This window comes from Symsagittifera roscoffensis, chromosome 4, assembly GCF_963678635.1.
Source record: "Symsagittifera roscoffensis chromosome 4, txSymRosc1.1, whole genome shotgun sequence".
Taxonomy (NCBI): Eukaryota; Metazoa; Xenacoelomorpha; order Acoela; family Convolutidae; genus Symsagittifera; species Symsagittifera roscoffensis.
The window spans coordinates 45042366-45061775 of NC_087065.1; the positions used below are offsets into that span (position 1 = coordinate 45042366).

The following is a 19410-nucleotide window of genomic DNA, read 5'->3' on the forward strand; positions in this document are numbered from 1 at the left end:
CCGAAAAAAAAGTACAATCGATTCTTGCAGGCGTTAGTTGATTTAGCACCTAACTGCCGGCCTGAAAAAATTTTGTTAGATTTGAGCAAGCTGCTCTTCAGTTCTTCCAAAAAACATTCCCCGAAGCACATTTATCGGGTTGTTTTTTTCCACATCTCCCAAAGTTACATGAAAAACTTATTGAATTGGGTCTCAAAGTGACCTACAAAACGAATCACGATTTAGCGCTGGCTTTTAAAATGCTGCCATCCCTTGCATTCGAAAAATAAAGAAAAGATCGGCAATTCCTTTGACATTATCGTTCAGGAAATACAGAATGTATGCGACAGAAATTGTTTAGAACCCGAGAAAATTGAGAAAATTGACGATATTCGTCTGTACTTTGACTCTACTTATATAAAAAGCTCGGTGCCAAACCGTGAAAATTTATTCCCACCATCCCTTTGGAACCAGCGAGATGCGGCCGTGAGTTGGATTGCTCCAACAACAAATGCTGTCGAGGGATGGCATTTCGGGATTCAATCCTTTGTCAGCGGAGCTCACCCAAATATGTGGAAAGTAGTGGGCAGCCTGCAAAAAGACGCTTGGTTAATATTTTAAAACCTTTTTTTAAATATTTTTGGTTAAACTTTTTTTAATATTCTATAGCGGCTGAAATTGTCTAGCAAATTAGTTCATATTAGTCAAAGGACGTCTAATTATTTGCGGGCTTTTGAAGTTCATTGAACTATTGCTTGTTTTTGGTTCATTTTGGAATGATTCATTGAAAATTTTGGCATGGACATTTCATGTTAGTTTGAAACATTTCATTGAAATCATTTGCAAGGTCATTTCTGTTCAAAACTTACGCAAATTAAGTAGCGCGAATTTGTCTGGCTTTAAATGGCAAAAATTTCTCTCGTCTAATTCTTTGATGGCTACCGAAATCCCCTTTGAAGTAAGTTTTATTTTCATTTTGGATTAAAACGTTGTTAATTCATAGAAATTTTTCTAAAATGTAACGATGTTGAAATGCTAAGGCAACAAAAAGTAGGGAGTGAAATTGTAGGGTGTTAAGTTGTTTAGAGTTAAAAAAAGGGGTACCTGTTTTTTTTACCTCAGATTTGGTATTAAATCTAAGTTAATAGAGCAAACTAGAGCGTGGGTTAGGAAATAAGACGACAAGCAAAAAAGACGATCCGAAGGAAATGGAACTCAGTTAATAACTTGCGTTCAATTTGCGTAAAAGTTTTTTGCAGACGCAAATGAAGTTATTAATGTCACTATTCTACATTAAATTTTTTTAATTCAAATTTTTTCAATTTATTGTTAAAAATAATGTTACAATAATAATTTTGATCGGTTTTGTGATAATATACTTTTTTTGCTAAGTGTAAATTCATTCTAGACAAAAAATTCCGTTGGCCCATTTCTTAACCATCTAAATTAACAAAGAGTTTTTCACTTAATTAAATGAATTTACGATTGCCTAATTTGCTGGTTTATTTTCCTAGGCCCCAACTAGGACACCTCTGCAGTAATTTATTAAGAGACCTAACTATATTTCCAAATTGTGAGCGAATTTTACCACAAAGATGAAAAAAGCTTTGCCGTAGAATCTGCAACAAATTATTAAGTTTATTTGGAAATAGATTGATGCTTTTTTGGAAGTTTATCTTTGGCTTACAGTTTCTGATTGGTAATTAAATTTTTTCCATGTGCTAGATTTGAATGAGTTGACAAGCATGAGATATCTCACAAAAGAAAGAAATTTCATCTTCCTTCTAGTCCAATGATTTAGTTTTACTAGGCTGAGTTTCTTCAAAACAGCTGAACAAAAAATGAAAAATGTGGGTGCTGCAAAAACAGGAAAACATTATCCAAAGATTATGAAACAGTAGAAACACTAAAAACATAATTAAAAAATTTTAAAACCATGTTCAAACAAGCCAAAATAAAAGCTGAACTATTTGAATTTGATTTTTTTCCACCCTTTTTATAAGCTCAAATACAAACATTTTAATCGACGGACGACTTAATAAGGGCTGGATTTCAAGCTAATTATTGACGTTTTAATCCGTATTTTTTGCCGATTTTCTTTTATTAACTAAAAAAATTGATTGAACACTGAATTTTTTTATTGCCACAGGTAGTTCAAAATTGAGCTTGTTATTTAGGATATTTGGTTAATAGTTAAAAACTAGTAAGCTAATAGCAGTAAGCTTTAAGCACAAATGCTACGTTTTTTTGCTGTCCTTTTTTCAATTTTTCATTTTGAAGAGTATCGACAAAAAATATTCAATTATACATTTGATTTTGCCTTTGTTTCTTGTGCGTGGTGAGACGGAAAACTATACAACGCGTATGAACTTAGTAAATTAGGCATAATCGACAACAGTTGTCTTTAAAAATAAATAAACAAAATTTTAATAACGTTTTAAAAAATTCTAATTTTTCTACTTTTGCGCACAATTTAGTTTATAGAATTTTTTTTTGCCACGGAAGCGCTAAATGAAACTTTCAAAACTAGTTTGTCTGATAAAATTCATTTTTTCAGCCTGAATGACCGATTTCTAAATGAACGATTTCCAAACATTACTTGCTAGATCGTTCTACTCGTTGTAAAACTTCAAAAATTCAAACCAAAATTTCTCGACACTGGGCCAACATTCGAATTTTTTTTAGTTACGCTCGAATAATTGAAAATGCTTTATTTCGATATATCCCTGGACTCATTCCGCTGAAGTTTTGTGTTACCTGATTTTGCGTGATGAAGAAAAATCTTAATCGCGCAGATACAAGGTTCCTCCCCATTTTAAATGATCAAAACAATCAATTTTTCCAAAAACTTTCTGAATTTGATAAACATTTTTTCGATGAAACACTTCGAAAATAGACAAAAGTTTTTGTATTTTACAGAAAACTATAAAACCATACAAATCGGATTTTTTTGCGCTGCCAACTATTGCCTTAAAGAAATCATAAAACGATTAATGCAGATTTCATTAGCTTAAAACGAATGAGAGTTATTGTCGCCACGACGTTCGAAGTCTTGTACTAGCTTTCTTGACCCTTTTCATTATATAGGAAAATGATTGATCAATTTCCACTGTGCGTGAAATTGAAAACTGTCAAACTTCGCTCCAAATCCAACATGAAATTTTGCTCCATAGTTCTAAGAAAGTATAGAAGTATCTATGCCCCGGGTACTTTTTTCTATTCAATTTCAAATTTTATCTTTACATTATTTGACGGATTTTTTTATTTTATCTGAAAGTTGTTGATGCTCTGAGCTCAATTATGAAAAATATTTTCCGGGTGAAATTTTTTCTGAAAGTTATGATGATCAGTCTCGTGATGATCAGTCTCGCCCTGATGATCAGTCTCGTTCCAATTTCTTCTTTTTTGTTTATCATATTAGTCTCAATTTTATATCCAAACTATTTTGTTTATGTCGCAATCAATGCCAAGAATTTTTTCTGAAGTATTTTTTTGATTTTTTATAATTTCTCAAAACAGATATAACCCAGTGTCAGAAACGGACTTGGTTTTTCGCCCTTCTGCTGAACCGAAAGGCGTTGCGCGGCATTTCATGGACCAAGCCGAAATTTTTCGCTCGAGTGAGGAGAGCTCGCTGACTACAATTTTCAAAATTGTCTAAATTTGACGTTTTTGCATGTTCTCTTAAAAAATACGTGCAGCGCAGCATTTGACACTTTTTTTCTTTGGAATTATTTTATGACAACAATTTTGGCATACCGATCCTAATTTTTTCTCTCCCCCAATATCGAGGCATATCGACCCTATGACTATCTTCTCTGTCTGCTAAAATCATGGTCCTGCTAGCAAAATAGAGAAAAAAACATTGGTGATATTTTCTACTTAAATCTACAATTACGAAACAACTTAAGCTGAGAGCAACAAAAATAAAAGCACACTGTGTTTTTGCTTCAAGATGTTCAGGGAGAATTTACTTTCTGATTTTGATGAGGAGGAAACTTTGTAGTAGAATACTTGTGAAGATGAGACAAGCGCCGATCGTTGAGAATAGAGAAAGCGTCTCTGAGAGGAAAATGATTTGCAAAATATATCCCAGAATAATTGTCAGCAGTTTCAGCAGCGTGGCTATCGAAGGCAAAGACAGTTGGGATCCCTGCACACTGGCCATTCCTCCAAAGACATACATGAAACATCCACAGAGCGCAAAGAGGCGAAGATTAGAGGCACAAATTGATAACTGCATATGATTTTTAATCATGTCGTAACTGCAATAAAGCACAGGCCCCACAAAGTAGCTCAACTGTGTGATGGATCCAGGCACGTTTTTGAACTTCTGTAACCCGCAGTAGTATATTGTGCCTGAAACTCCAGATAAGACACCAAAGCCCACTCCTGTAGTGTACTTGAGGTCAAACTGAAACTCAAAATCAATATTAGATTACGTCTATCTTTTCAAATTCAAAACATAGCAAACAGATAGTTGAAAAAAATCAATGAACTCAAAGAAACAAAAAAAACAAAAAGAAAAAATTTTAAGAAAAACTTTCAACGTTCAAGTTTGAAAGGAATACAGCATACCAAAACCACTATAAAAGATTTTTAATCTAACAAAAATTTATTGATAGATATTTGTTCCGTAACAATAAAACTAACCCAATTTGACACTGAGAAAGCTGGACCAAAATGTAAATTTTTATTCCTCTGAGAAATCTACTCATAGACAATTGGAAGCATTTTAATGAAGCATTCAAACAGAAACGATGATTTCGGGTTCCGGATATCAGGCCGACGGAACTTCAAGTCTAATCGTAAAAGTACGTTTAGTTTAAAAACGAAAAAAACTCCTTTAAATCAGTTTTTGATAAAATCATAGAGTGTGGCTCTGATCATTTTCTCTTCGTCAATGCAAATCTTTATAAATATTTTCGTTTTTTTTTCTATGTAAAAATTTCGTTTAAACTCGAAGTGAATCAGATCAAAAATCATCCTTTTCCAGACATTTCAAACAGTAAAAACCTGAATGTGTAAATAATTTTGTCCACTAGTGTATCAGAAAAGAAAATTATGAGAAGAATGTCTGTTTACAAACAAAACCGAGCCAACCGCACAATTAAGGCTGGGAGAAGCTTCAATTTTGTGACTAGTAGGCTTTATTGTGCCAAACTATTGCCCTTTACGGAAAACTTTCGAGGAGATAATGCATGTTCACAATTTATTGCGAAATGCTTCGCCCGTTAGCACAATTGGTGTTTCTTGGAACCCATCGATTAATTTAGTACCTGAAGTTGCAACAGACTCTCCGGTTGGCAGATGAGCACTAAGCCGATGAGACCGAGAAGTCCTGAAATCAATGTCAAAACATGTGGCATCTCTTTGAGCACTATACTCTCCAAAATAATGTTGCAAACGAAATGAATCGCAAGAGAAACTGTAAAAGCGTCGCCCATTGTTATGTAATTCAAGGAGTAAAAGTAAAAATGTGTGTATGCACCGCAAAACACGGCGCCCAATAACAGTGTGCAAATTACATCTTTGGCACCGAACGACTTGATGGATCTCAAACTTTCTGATTTTAATTTTTCACTTGGAAATTTCGCATCCGGTTCGGTCGATTTGGCTGACTTCATGATAAAAACGAGACTAGTAAGAATGCCGCAAATTCCAACAATGAAGGAAATTTCACTTCCTTCGCTTTTGCTGAGTTTGATGAACAAAATACCTGATGAAATGAAACTGCTCGACATTAAATTGGCGAAGATAGCATAGTAACTGCGTTTTTGGGCTTTACTTGCGTTGGCTAGAAGTGAAGGGTAACATTTCAGGAAGTGAGGCAGCATTTTTGAAACGAACCCACTTTTATTCAAACAGTACCACAAAATAAAAATTGTAAGCGGTATTTGAACATAAACCAGTGCACTGAATAATGTTATAACAATCAGCGGTCGATTCTGATTTGTGACTTGAGAAGATATGAATTAAAAATTGACGAAGTGATTTCCTCACAATGAATTAATAATGAAATGCGCTTCAAAAATAGGATGGTATCGATAAGCGAAGAATATCTGGTACGCTAGGGCCTTAACCAACTCAAGATGGCTGCAATTCAATTTGAAACGAAATGCAATGATTTTCAGACTGGCTGGACAATTTTCATCAAATTACCAAATTGAAGGAAATCAACGTCAGCTATTCTTTAAAATAAAAACTGATAAATGCTATTTTTTTCTTCCAAGCTCAGATGAGGTTATGGTCCCACCATAAAACTCAAAACTATAGCAAGCAAGCGAAATCCTATCAACCAACTAAATTACAAAATTAGTGAGGTGTGTGGGAAATATAACAGCAAATGATTTTAAAGCTCATGAAGTTTGCGTGTTTAGACAAGAAATTAGGGTTGAAGTTCGCGTCGAAGCAAATCAAAGATCACAAAAATGCGAGTCATCGTAAGGTCCAATTTGTCAGCAGGTTCAAACTTTCAATTTAACGAATGACTTCTATTTAAATGTCTGTTATCAGGTCAAAGTCAAATTATTTAAATAAGCCCTGTAATACAAAAAGTAAAGAGCTAGATTTATAATGCTAAGCTCATCAAAACTCCAAAGGTCGAGATATTCGGTGGTCACTCAAACACCTAAAATGAATACGAAAGGTTAAAGTTGAATTGAATTAATAAAAAGGTTTCTTTAAACTTTTCAATTATTAACATGAAAACCAAAAAGTTGGAACGTTGGTATGTAAACAGTTACGCGTAATTGATATTTTAAAAATTATAAGACAAACAAAAAATAATCTGCCAGTTGGTAACTGAAAAATACTGATGACAAAAACATACCATGTTGTTCACGTTTACTCGCGGCGATTTGTTCACATTCACTGTAAAATGAATGATGTAATTTTTCACATGCGGTCGGGTGACAAATTCAGTAATAGAAGTCTCTTCATTTTAACTAGCGATCTATGAATTTTGTCTTTGAAGGTAAATGAAGCCTAAATTTTTATATTTGATTTATCTGAAAAAAAACTCAACTTTGCTGACTTTCAGAATTGTTTGCAGCAAATATCAAGCTGCTATTTCTAAAGGGTGTGTAAAATTTTTGTGTCAGGACATTTGAAACGCCATTAATCAAAAAGAATATGTGTCGGCTTCAAACATCTTTTCAGTTCAAAACAGCCAATCATGACACCGATTATCCTAAATTGCTACATACGGCTTCATATCTCAACGAATTGAAGCTTGAAGTTTAGCATGTTGGTGAGTTTTTTGGTACGACTATTAAAAAAAATGGGGAGGAACTTTGTCTTCGGGTGTGTTTTAGTTTTCTTTGTTCCCACCATTGTAAATTGGGAGAGAAATTTTGTATTGTATTCGGATGTTTTCTTTTTTCTTTTCCACGCAAAATCAGGTTCCACAAATAATCATCTGTATGAGGCGAGTGATAAATCAAATAAGAGCCCTGTCAGTGATCCCAGTGTCGGGAAAAACCAAACCGGTTTGACCAGGGGTGGATCTAGGATTTTCTCGAGGGGGGCGGATTTTCAAAAAAAATCGACAAGTATGCCGACTTTTTTAAGGTAAACCAAATTGAATTTCTGAGCTCTCCCAAATCACTATAAAGACCCCACGTTGACCAAATTTTCTGCGCCGATAAATTTTAGATACAGTTAAGATAAATTTAAGATTTTTTTCGAAAAACTCTTTCATTTTGTTTGAAGAGAACTATAGTCGAACTATCGATTAAGCTTAATTCACTATATTTCACGCTTGTATAGCTTTTTTTATCACAGTACCCACAAAAATGACAATATACTCTAAAACATTTTTTAGTTCTTTTTTTTTGTAGACAAACTTTTTTGTTGTTCTTTTTATAAATGTGATAGGAAAATACAGCAACCAGCAACCCTTATTTCCAATTTCAATATTTATTTTGATACTCCATTTCCGGTTCTCCAGTTTACTTAGGTAAATATTAATACCATGCTAATATATCCTTCAATTTAGTTAATTATTGTTCCGAACATTAGAAAAATGGGAAGGAACTTTGTATTCCGGGGCGTTTTATTTTTTGCTTTTGTTTGTTTTCCACGCTAAATCAGCTACCCCAAATACTCATCGGAGAGAGTTGACTGATATATCATATTAAAACCATTTCAGTCGTGATTTGAACGACATTTGGAAATTTCAAAAAAAAATTCCCAGTGTCGAGAAAAACTGGTTTGAATTTTTGATTTTTCGTCTTAATTTGAGCGAATAAGTTAGCTTGAAATAGCTTATTTTAATGGCCTAAAAGCTTACAAAAGCTTAATTTAAGTAGTAAAAATTTAGTTTATCTCGAGGAAAGTTAGTTTTCTTGAGTATTTTAGCGTCTTTTTGGAATAAAAAACTTCAAAATTCAAAACTGCAAAAATTGAAAATGTTTCTTAATTTTTTGTTTTGTTTTTTTTTTAGTCATATTTCTACAATAAATGTTTTCAAATTTGCTTATTTTACTATGACCCTCGAATTTATTTTTGTTTTTCAAGAAGGGTTCAAGTTACATCACGAAAACTTTGAAATAGTACTTGAACTGACGCGACCTGATATATTTCACAAAAATTGAATAAAAAATTATAATTTGAATATAATGGATAAATCAGCCAAAGATTGAATGAAACAAAAATAAGCAGAGCATAGGAGCCAGCCGACATTTATATCATCTAAGTTAAAAACTGCAGCAAGTTTTTTTTACATATTTTGTTTTTTCATATTTTTTACATAATTAAAGATAGCTATAAGGAAACTGCTCAGAACTTTTGACTGCTTTGTGTGTAAGCTGGGTTATGTTTCCGCTGGTTTATACAGCACATTAAATAGAGACACAACATCTTTTTAAAACCTGCATGAAAAGTACAAAAAACTGCAGAAAACCGCATATATTTTGCTCGACGTCAAGTTCGTTTGAAAGAGTCTCGGCTCTTGTCTTTTAACGCAAGCAACCATCTATGATAGATAATGTCCTCAAAAAAGCTACCTATAAAATTTTTAAAATAATTCAATTTTTTTATTTAAGTCTATGCAGGTCCAACAAAAAATCAAAAAGAAGCAATTATTCATTAATTATTGTAGTAATATATGCTTGAAGACTGAAATTTTTCGGGGGATCAGTTAAACCTTAATTTTAATCAATCTTGTCATATACTTTGGGTTATGGGCTTTTTCAACTTTCCGCCCACATTTGAATTTCAGTTTTTAAAAACTTTACGATGTCATAATGTAATGAAAATTTGCATGGTGAATAAACTAACTATTGTGAAGACATTTGTTCTTCAACTCTTTCAATGTTGCAGCTTGCTTGCATTCAGCCATAATACGTGAAACATCTGAAAAAAATTTGAAATGTGGGGGGGGGAGAAAGGGGGGAGGATGTTAACTTGGTTCTAAGCTGGGAATTTTCAGCCAATCAGAATCAAGCATTTTACATGCAGCGCTCAGGAAAGTTAATGCGCAAAAAATGCTGGCGTGGAAGATCTTAACTTGGTCAATCTGGGGGGGATGTTAATTTGATCCGTGCCTGGTATTGCATTCTACAACCATTATGGAAAATAGCAAATATTCATCAGCAAAAAACGGAAAATTTGTGAAACCAGCAACAGTTAACACGAATCAAATTAAAATCAATGAATCTGATTTGCAAGTTAGAGTCATAGTTAAAAACTGATTGTAAATAAATTTCTGGAAATTGATTGCCCGAATTTTTATCTGCAGGGCGGTGTATCGACTAGCAAAAAGCTCTACTAGCATAAAATTTTAAACTTGAAAATCGTATCGACTAGCATAAAAATCGAAACACAAAATTGAAATACTGAATAATTACAAAATCATTAGGATCTTGTTAAATAACTCCCCCCTATTGGACCTTGTTCCCCCTATGCATCCCCCTATGCATGTTATTTATGACAACCATTTCTGTATGAACTATGCATTACAATTATAGGTCCGATCAGCAAAAAACGGAGGTCTCAAAATAGTAACAAAGGGAAAGGGTTGACCCTTTGTGTGGTTATGGGATCAAATCCCATAGGAGGGTCATATGGCGAGGCGTCCGCTCCCCCAGCCTTAATCTCTAAATCCGTTACTGGGCCGAAGTGTGGACGATAAAAAGGGAAGAATCGTTTTTACCATGTACATCAGTTTCTGTTGAACGTTTTTTCTGTACTTAGTTCGTTTCTACACGATAGATAGAACATTTTGGATGAAACTGTACTCAAACTCATGTTCGTGCAGTACAATATCAGGTACTACCATGATAGAGTGGTCCCTCGAAAAAGCAACTATGATTCTCAAGGGACCTGTTTATTTTCAAGGGACTACGCTATCATAGCAGCACCTCGAACTGCTCAAAAACCGTCGAAACCTTGCCCAAAATCCGTTCAAAAGCCTCAACAAGAAATGAGCGGCTTTTGAGCAGCATTTTTGTAGAAGTGTACTCATTTAAGGTGTAATAATGTATGTTGTTAACAAAGAAAACGTAAAAGAACAACTTTAATTTTTTTCGAATACCAGCGCCACTGGCTAAACGAACAGTTCACGCTCTCTGTCATACTGACCTTGGTACCATACGAAAACAAAATAATACATAATACGTAATAGGCATAAGTTACTTAATAAACCTCACTACACTCCCCGTTCATTAATTTGAAATGTTGGGTAATTAATTTACTGCTTCAATAACATATAAGTAGTTCTAGTCTTTTATTCAAAAAGTCTGTTAATAATATCCGATCATTTTCCCCCCAAAGAGGCACGTTTAGAGAAGTCAAGTTCGTTCAATTCCATAGACTCTCCTCTAAACTCGGGCGATGATCTGATCTTCCTTGGTCATACTTATCGCCGACAATTCGTCCGCGATATCCACATCGTCTGTCACCGTCGGCCTACTCGAATCCCCGCTCACATAAGCTAGATCTGCTACGCCTGGTTTGATTGGTGATGGCTCATCGCAGTCATGATCTACTTGCCCTTTGATTGGCGAACCACTATCCAATATCACCTTGGGATTCGCTTCTTTCGACGTTTTGTTCGGAAAGCAGTGATGACGATGATGGTGTTAACGCCAGTTGATTAGTCTCTAACTCTGACGACACAGTTGCCACTGGTGTTAGTTCTGATGTAACTGTTCCACCAGATCCTGATTCAGCGGTTTCGGGTAAAACTCCAAATTAATTTCGCCCTGCGCTCTGTGTTGGGCTATTATCACCCTCCGACATAACTCTTTTGAGCAGCTCTTGCCCCGCCTTTTCGATGGCTTGTCGAGTCCGCTGGATTTCGGCCTGACCCGCGTCAACTAGTTTACCCAACCCCGAGTTCTTTCGACTATTGCGAATACGCGCCTCAAGTCCTTGATAAAATGATTGCAGACTGGATTCATCGACTAGTTCAGCTGCGAATCAGTAACTAGCACTATTCATTTCGAATGCTTGTTGATCCTACGTAGCTTGTCTAGTAAATCAACGGAATGTAGCGAGACCGGTTTTTCCAAGTCGGTGATATCGTCATGAGCGTAATCCGCTCCCCAGTAAAAGCGACACATCTCTCGGTCAAAGTATGTGCCCTCGCGGCGTTCCTTTTCGTAGGATTAGGGATCTTCGGAAACATTACTTCTTTTTTCGGGTCTCCCCGGTCTCCACTATGGCTTGCTCGTTTATATGCCGGCCCTGGGCCGCCTTTTGGCAACTTAGTGCCCTCAACCTCCGAGCTGTCTGTTGTCCGAATGACGTTAATAGTGGTAGCATCCGCTGTTAGCACACTGGTCAAAAATCGCTCTCCTGGAAACTTTGGCGGATTGCGTTCCTGTGGCGGTCTGGTATTATGACGTACCATCAGTTTTGGCGTTCTAGCCAACGGACTGCTTGTTTCCTCCAGTTCCGTCGGATGTCTTCCTGGGGCGAGCTAAAAAACACTCCATCTTAAATGGTTCTGTTGTTGTAGTTAGCCCCTCTGATTCCTTGCGAGGACTTGTTACCCCGTCTTGGTCATCCATTCCTGAGGACTCATTAGCCGTTTGGCAGTTTTCGTCCACTTCCTCTACGCCAGAGAATGATTGGACTACTCTGCTCCGTCACTCTTGTTTTCATGTCGATTCTTATTCCGCTACTTTATTCGGAGCTATAGTTCGGGACTGTTTCGCCGGTCTTCGGGTGTACAACGACCTTCGGCTCTGCAGCGTAGATTACAGGATCCGGCTCAGAAGCAGATGTTTCTATTGGGCTTTCCATGGACAATAACCCGTCCGGAGAACTGTCGATAACAATCGGATTATCCACTGACCTTGCTGTTTCAGTTGTATTGTCCACATTTTTGGTCGTTGCTTTTAGCGAGTCGCTAGGACGGTCTCGTGGCTCCTTTAACGCCGCTGCCCTCCTCGGATAACTAGATACGTCTGCTTGCCGCCCATCTCAGACCGGTGGCACACTACTGTGTGGTCTTCGGGCGTTTGAGATTTCCCCTGGTCCGGGATTCTTCCACCTAAACTCATCGAAATATCAGACTTATGAATCACTTTTCTAGAATCCAACGTAACCGTATGATCTGTTTCCCGCAAAACTTTTTCTGTCTTAATTTCAAAATACGCTTCCGATGTTAATCGTTCTTGTTTTTTTTCGAAGGAGATGATAACCTTTTTTCTGAGCGATCAAAAATGGCGCTTTGTTCGGCGTGCCTTGGCTCGTTTTAGCGCTGTCCTCTCCTTGAGCCAATAACGGATGTTCTATCAGATCACATATTCCCATTATAGTCTCATCGTCGGGTTAAGTGTAATTCTGCAATACTTGGCCCAGAAACATCTTATTCTTGTCTAAAAATCATAACACATTTTCACAAGACAAGATATTTGAGGACGCAGTTTGAGTGACCGTATGCCAAACCGTAATTGGCTTCCAGCCAAAATGGGCTTCAAATGGCGAACATCCCATTGACTGTAAACATTATTTCGTAAAGTGCCGTTTTAAGAGCAAGTTTGATTTTTTGAAAGAGCATGCCATGAGGCGTTCCCGTACTGTTTGAATACACCGCTTTACAATCCCGGTTGCCCAGTGGTTCCTCACCGGTGCGAGTATCAACCTTTTATTTTTTTTGCACAGAAATCACCAATGGATTTCGAAATGAATCCCGATCTGTCTTGATTAGCCTCGGTATTGCGTGTAACGTAATACAATTCTGCAAAAATCCCTTAATTACCCCAGTCGTTGTTCTGGTAGTAACTTGGATTGAAGGAAACTCGGAAAATCTATCCACGCAAATGAGTATGTAATTACTTGCCCCCCCCCCCAAACGACGGCAACGGCCCCACAAAATCTAGCTGGACTTCTTGATTCGGTTCTTCTAACAGATCAAGTTTCGTAACGTCCCCCTCCGGAACGACCGATTTCAAATTCCTACCAGATTTGATGCAGTCTCGACAGTTCGCCGCCGTCAGTTGAATTTTACGGTTCACGTGGAGCCAACAAAAGTAATTATTTGCCACTTCCTTCAGTTTCCACATGCCCGAGTGACCTTTGTGGAGCCTCATCATGATTGGGGCCCATAAGTGAGGCGGCATCAACATCGTCTTCTAATATCCCGTTCAATGTGTGCAACTTGTCGAGATAATTGGTAAAGTAAGATCCGAAGTCTCGCATCTTGTTTAGTTTATTTGATTGTAACGCTTCAAGAATACAATCTAGTATTTCGTCTGCTTTAGTGACAATCGCAATGAACTCAGCATCGAAAAACTCCGGCCACTCAAACAATGCAACTGCAAACATTTCCGTTGAAATCAACCACTTTTCAGCTGACGGCTGTTGCGAGATAGTCCCATGGACATTACCAGTGGGTAATTCGTGGGTCTCCTGCACTTTTTCATTTGAATTATCAAGATTCATCTTCAATGGATTCAAAAAAGTACAATTATTGCATTTTTCTATGATTACGTAACCAGCGGCACAAAATTTGATGGAACGAGAGCTTCGAAACGCGTCAATTAGTTTCTTCGCTGCAACTTCTTTTCGATGACGTAATTCTTGTTCCGTTTCTGTACTATTACATCATGATTTCGATCATTCTCAACGGTGTTTGTTTTAGCCGCTGATTTAAGTAGCCTAGTAATTGCGTTAATTTGTGCTAGTACGAATGTGTTGTTAAGCTCATTAAAACTATAATTTTACTCCGCATCGTTTAGAAACCTGGATTCATACCAAATCAGTTTCCGATCATCTGCATGTAATTGCTCTAAGTCAGCCGCCAGGCTCTGTTTCGAGGCGTCACTTTAAACTAGTCAATTTTTGAACATCAAAGAGTTTATTTTGGTTAAAATCACTCACAATCTCTTTCATCTTCAAAAATGCCTCTTCATGGGCGACTCCCCATTCAAAACGGAAACGTTTTTTCATTAAATTTCTGAACGGTTACTGGTGCTGCAAGATTGCGTTTCAATATTATGAATTGGTTAATGGAACCAATCAGCGACCTGAAATCCGTGATATTTTCCGGTTGTTTCATTTTCTTGATAGACTCAACTTTTCCTTCTACCAGTACGGTGCCTTTATTGGACAAACAAAATCCCAACCACTCTATTTCTTTAACGAAGAAAGTACATTTACTCCACTTAACCGCCGCATTATTTGCATTCAGTACTTCTTAGGCCCCCGCACTTCAATCCAGTATCAATGAGTATATTATCTAAATATACGTGCACCTCTGGTAGGTGGCCCAACAGCGAATCCATAACCCTTTGGAATTCCTTGGGCATATCCCCCAATCTATAAAATCCCGTTTTGAACCGGTTTTTCCTGTTATATTGCCGCCAACAATACTCAATTTACAATGCCGGCTGGTAGTTTCGCTCAGTTTCATCTGAGAATACGCGTACTTCAGATCGATGTTTGAGTACCACATGGGATCATTGGTGTTTCCACTGATAGCCATTGCTATGTTATCACCATTTCAATCATATTTAGCATTTGGTAGCGGCTTCGGTAAATTTGGAGCGGAAAAATGTGGCCCTTTTTTTTGCAAATTGCCGATTGTTCCCTCAACTTGGTACCCGTTTCCCCTTTTTCTGTATCGGGCGTAGCGGTTCATGAAAATGCGTTCTCACTTGGCAATTTTTTACTACTCCTTTCCGTTCAAATAATTCCTTGAACTATTGCAAAATATACTTAAAGGACCTACGTTGGGTTGGAGAGATTTGTATTCCTGAGCAGTCACTCCTCCCCCCCCCCCCCCCCCCACCCGAAAATCATTGATCAAAGAAGCCATCGGTTTCGGTCGAACTTCGATTCACAAATGCAGCAGAACATGTCCTGTTGACCGCCTTCGCTAAAAAACAGCTCCGCGCTTCCTGCCAACCATCCTTCGGACCTAATATCGATAACGATTCTTCCGATTATCTGATCGTATTATCCGTGGAACTGTAGAAAACAGTTTTCAAATGGCCTGTTACCGAACGAATTTCTACAAATCTGTCCTGAAATTTGAGCTCGTCTAATTTCACTCGTGAAAGAAAGGACTCCAGGCTGGCACAATCTATCTGAAATTCCGTATGCCAACAGTTTTTCCCCATTTGAACGCCACACAATTTTCTATTCTTGTTACCAGTTTTGTCCCGTACCGTTCTAATCGCAAACACGCCAAACTCCTCATCATCCTTCTTTTCATCCCATTTTTGAATTACATTCTTTTCGTACTGAGCTAAATCAAATTCGTCGATTTAGTTTACCAGAAGTTTTAAAATGCTTTGCAAATTGTCCGCGCCCACTGCAATTGTTACAATTAAAAAATTTTGCAGGACAGTTTTCCCGATGGTTTGGTTTTAGCCAAATATCACAATTATGACACTTGTCTTTGGCCCTTAACCTTGTTCACCGATTCTCTATGTATGTACCCTGACTGTTGCCCTCCGCTGTTATTCGTTCGTCCGGGAATAAACTTACTTTTCCCGAACTTCAGTAGGCCCCCGCTTACTCTCTTATACATCCTTTCTCCTGTCCCCCTCACACACCACTGCAAATTGTAATGCATCTGCTGGCATGAACGTTTCCTTACAAAATTGTTTACGAAATTCTTCATTTCGCATGTTGAAAATAAACATGTCCCGAATTATAGACTCCTCTTTCGGGCCAAAGTCATATGCTCGGAAGAGATCACTTAATATCCCAAAAAACTGCTCCATCCCTTCGTTTTTTGATTGTTTTCTTCCGAAAAGGATAAATCTACGGTTCGTAACATTTGGTTCTTTCAAAAAAACATCTACTGCCAATTTCCACAGCTCGGTGATGGTTTATTTGCTAAGAGAAAAATTTTGGTAAAAATATCTTTGTTTCTGTTTCCTAGTGATAGAAAAAACTTTGACTTCAACCTTTTATCCGCTTCTCCTCTGATACTTCCCTTGAACAGCTTCTTCTCATCGTCCAACCGACAGGTTTCTTCTTCCCTCCACGACCGCCCTGCCGTTTCATTAAGAGCTTCTCTCTCTATTCTCACTTGAGCTTCTTTCGTCTCAATATGCTCTTCCAAGGTCGAGTACACGTTCTCCGATAATGTACTTTAAGCAAACAGATAGTGAATATCTATATCTTCGTTGGCCCTTACGACCAGGAGTATATTGTGCACCCAACCTTTCCAGGGTACCGGCGGCTCCTCAGTTGGTCCGTTCCAAAAAACATTTAGCCTACAGTAGTTGAATTTCGTTTGTGATTGCGCCATGTAGAAGTGAACTCATTAGAGGTGTAATAATATATATCAAATAATATATATCTTTGTTATCAAAGAAAACGTAGAAGAACAACCAGCATCCAGTTTCAAGCGTTACAAATCGATTAAAATATGATTTTAGAACCAGTCTTACAGTAAATGAGAAAAAAACCGATTTTAATTAATTAATAATCGATTATAATCTCTTTTTTGAACTCAAATATAATCAATTATTATACATTATAATCAATTAATTTTACCCGAATTTGTAATTCATTTGTTTTGCAGGAAAAAAAAACATTATAATTGATTGTAAGTGTTAATAATCCATTTCGTTTGCTCATTTTGTCCCCGAATTTCCACCTGAATTGCTTATATTTTATGCTTTTCTTTTTGAAGACGTTAATTTATGTGAAAAAAGGGGAAAATTGTTTTAACAGTTTTCGAATCAACTAAAATTTTAAGGTTTTTTGATTATTATTGCTTCAAGATGCACATTTTAAGCTTTTTTTGATCACCAACAAATCAGCACACTGCTTTAGTTTCATGATTTATATACAAGAGTTGTAATCCACTTACAGCGGTATTCTTTCAACTAATATGAAGGGATCTCTATGAAGCTTTTGTTTCTTGGTAAAACTTTGTGTTCAGATGAACCAAAGAGTGACAAGACATCTCCTTTTTAGAGATTTTTGACAGAACATAAGATTATAATCTAGTATAATAGATTATAAGAATTTATAAGAGAGTATAAGATATTGATATTATAAGAGATTATAAGAGATTTTCGGAAACATTAAAATCAATTGTAATAGATTATAGTTCATGATAATGACACGAAAAATGTTATCATTATAATGGATTATAAATCGTTTAAACATCTAAATTTGGCGCTTATAATTAATTGTAATTTTGATAAAAAATACAATTATAATTGTAATATAATCGATTATTTTCTCTTTTTACTGAGTGCGGGAACTTTAATTCTTTTCGGTCACCAGCGCCACTGGCTAAACGCATAGTTTACGATCTCTATCATGTTGACCTTGGTACCATACGATAGCAATATAATATATAATAAGTAATAAGCTTAAGTTACATAATACACGTCACTACAATTTTCAAACAAGCTTTTAGCGGATGTTTGAGAGGTTCTGCAAAAACCGCTCATATCTCTCAAACCGTTCAAAACTTGCTGGAAAAGTGTTAAAAGCGTACAAATCTTGAGCCCTTTTGAGAGCGGCTCGACTTGGGTTTACTATTCCCCCCTTTTTCAAAACAAGGGGGGATTCCGATATTAGGTATACAAATTCGAATATGCTTAAGCGTTCAGGATTCAAGATGGATAGTTAATGAGATCCAAAACCGGCAGAAACCTCCGGTCCACGCCCGGCTGGGAGAATAAACAACTGTTAGACTGTATTGATATGAAGGGATCTTGTTAACTATTTTCCCTCTTTTTAACCTTCTTAACTATCCCCCCATGCATGTAATATTTTTGACAACACCATTTCTGTATAAAATATGCATTGCAAAAATGGGTCTAGGACAACAAGCCGACGGGACTTCAAGCCGAAGGGACTTGAAGCCGAAATTAAAACTTTACAAGCACCCCAAAACGCTATTTTATCATCTGCAAAATCTTGCTTTTCTAAAATTTTGGCAAGTTTAGTCTATAAAAAGCTTTATTCATGACAGTGCACCACTTGTGATTCGCATCCGTTAATAACATCAGCCGGTTTTTGAAATGCATAAATTATAAACATGAAAAATGCCTTCAACCATGTTTTACTTTTCAACTTTCCGGAACATCATTTGGAAGCTTAAATTATATGCACACGCCAATAACTAGTGAAGAAAGATCATGAAATTCAGAAATTCTTCAAAAAAATTTTCAAATTGTTCATCAAATTGTTCATATTTCACAACTTTATAAGGAATTATTCGGCTTGAAGTCCCTAATTTTACAATTCGGCATGAAGTCCCGTCGGCTTGATGTCCGGCACCCTGCAAAAATGTCAAAAATTAATTATTGGTTTTTCATTTTCGCGCGTTCGTATTTGTATTACTCACTGTTTATATGATACCTAAAAAATTTCTGAAAATCGAAATAGGGGGAAATAGTTAACAAGATTCAAATAAAGTTTAATCTGCGAACGGCTCAAATCGTTCAGCTTAAACTTCAATTCAACACAGAAGAAAATTTGACTTTAATCGCGGCCGGGGGTGCCATGGAATTTTTTGCCTGTTTTGGATGTCATTAACTATCCATCTTGCACGCTTTAGCAAAATCAAATTTGTATGCAATAAAAAATTGCGGATGGAAGCGATATATAATTAAAGACAAATAGCTCACCATCACTAAACACGGCATAACAACGTAACTGCAGTAACGCAAAATAAACGCGTATTCTTTTCTTTTGCAAAACGTGAAATATGTGTACGTAAGTTTTGTCTGGACAATTTAAAACACTTCATTACATACAGTTTAAGGTGACTGACAGGCGAGTCTAGTACGAACAGTACGACACGTGAAGAAATGTGAACAAATATCACGTAATACTGTCGTATGATATAACATGCTCAATATTTCCTCAACGAACCTATTTGCCTGAAAATGTGAAAGGAAATATAAAGTGGAATTTTCTGTGCTCCGCGCCTTTCTTTGCATAAGTATTTGGAATGGGAAAACAAAAGGAAAAGAAAGCAGAATGAAAAAACGCAAC

General features: G+C 36.6%; 1 protein-coding gene across 3 annotated transcripts; it reads right to left on the reverse strand.

Moving 5' to 3' along the window:
• Nucleotides 1-3853: 3853 nt before the first annotated feature.
• LOC134843871 (uncharacterized) lies at nucleotides 3854-19273 on the reverse strand. 3 transcript variants are annotated; one of them, XM_063860186.1, is made up of 4 exons: nucleotides 19041-19273; nucleotides 9262-9336; nucleotides 5259-6610; nucleotides 3854-4393 (listed from the first exon to the last, which is right to left on the reverse strand). In XM_063860186.1, exons 3-4 carry the CDS (start codon nucleotides 5814-5816, stop codon nucleotides 3950-3952), a joined length of 1002 nt encoding a protein of 333 aa, XP_063716256.1. In that variant the 5' UTR covers nucleotides 5817-6610; nucleotides 9262-9336; nucleotides 19041-19273; the 3' UTR covers nucleotides 3854-3949. The 3 variants fall into 3 exon arrangements, with proteins under 3 accessions (XP_063716256.1, XP_063716255.1, XP_063716257.1); XM_063860185.1 differs by lacking the exon at nucleotides 9262-9336; XM_063860187.1 differs by lacking the exons at nucleotides 9262-9336; nucleotides 19041-19273 and adding an exon at nucleotides 6812-6845.
• Between the last annotated feature and the right edge of the window lie 137 nt (nucleotides 19274-19410).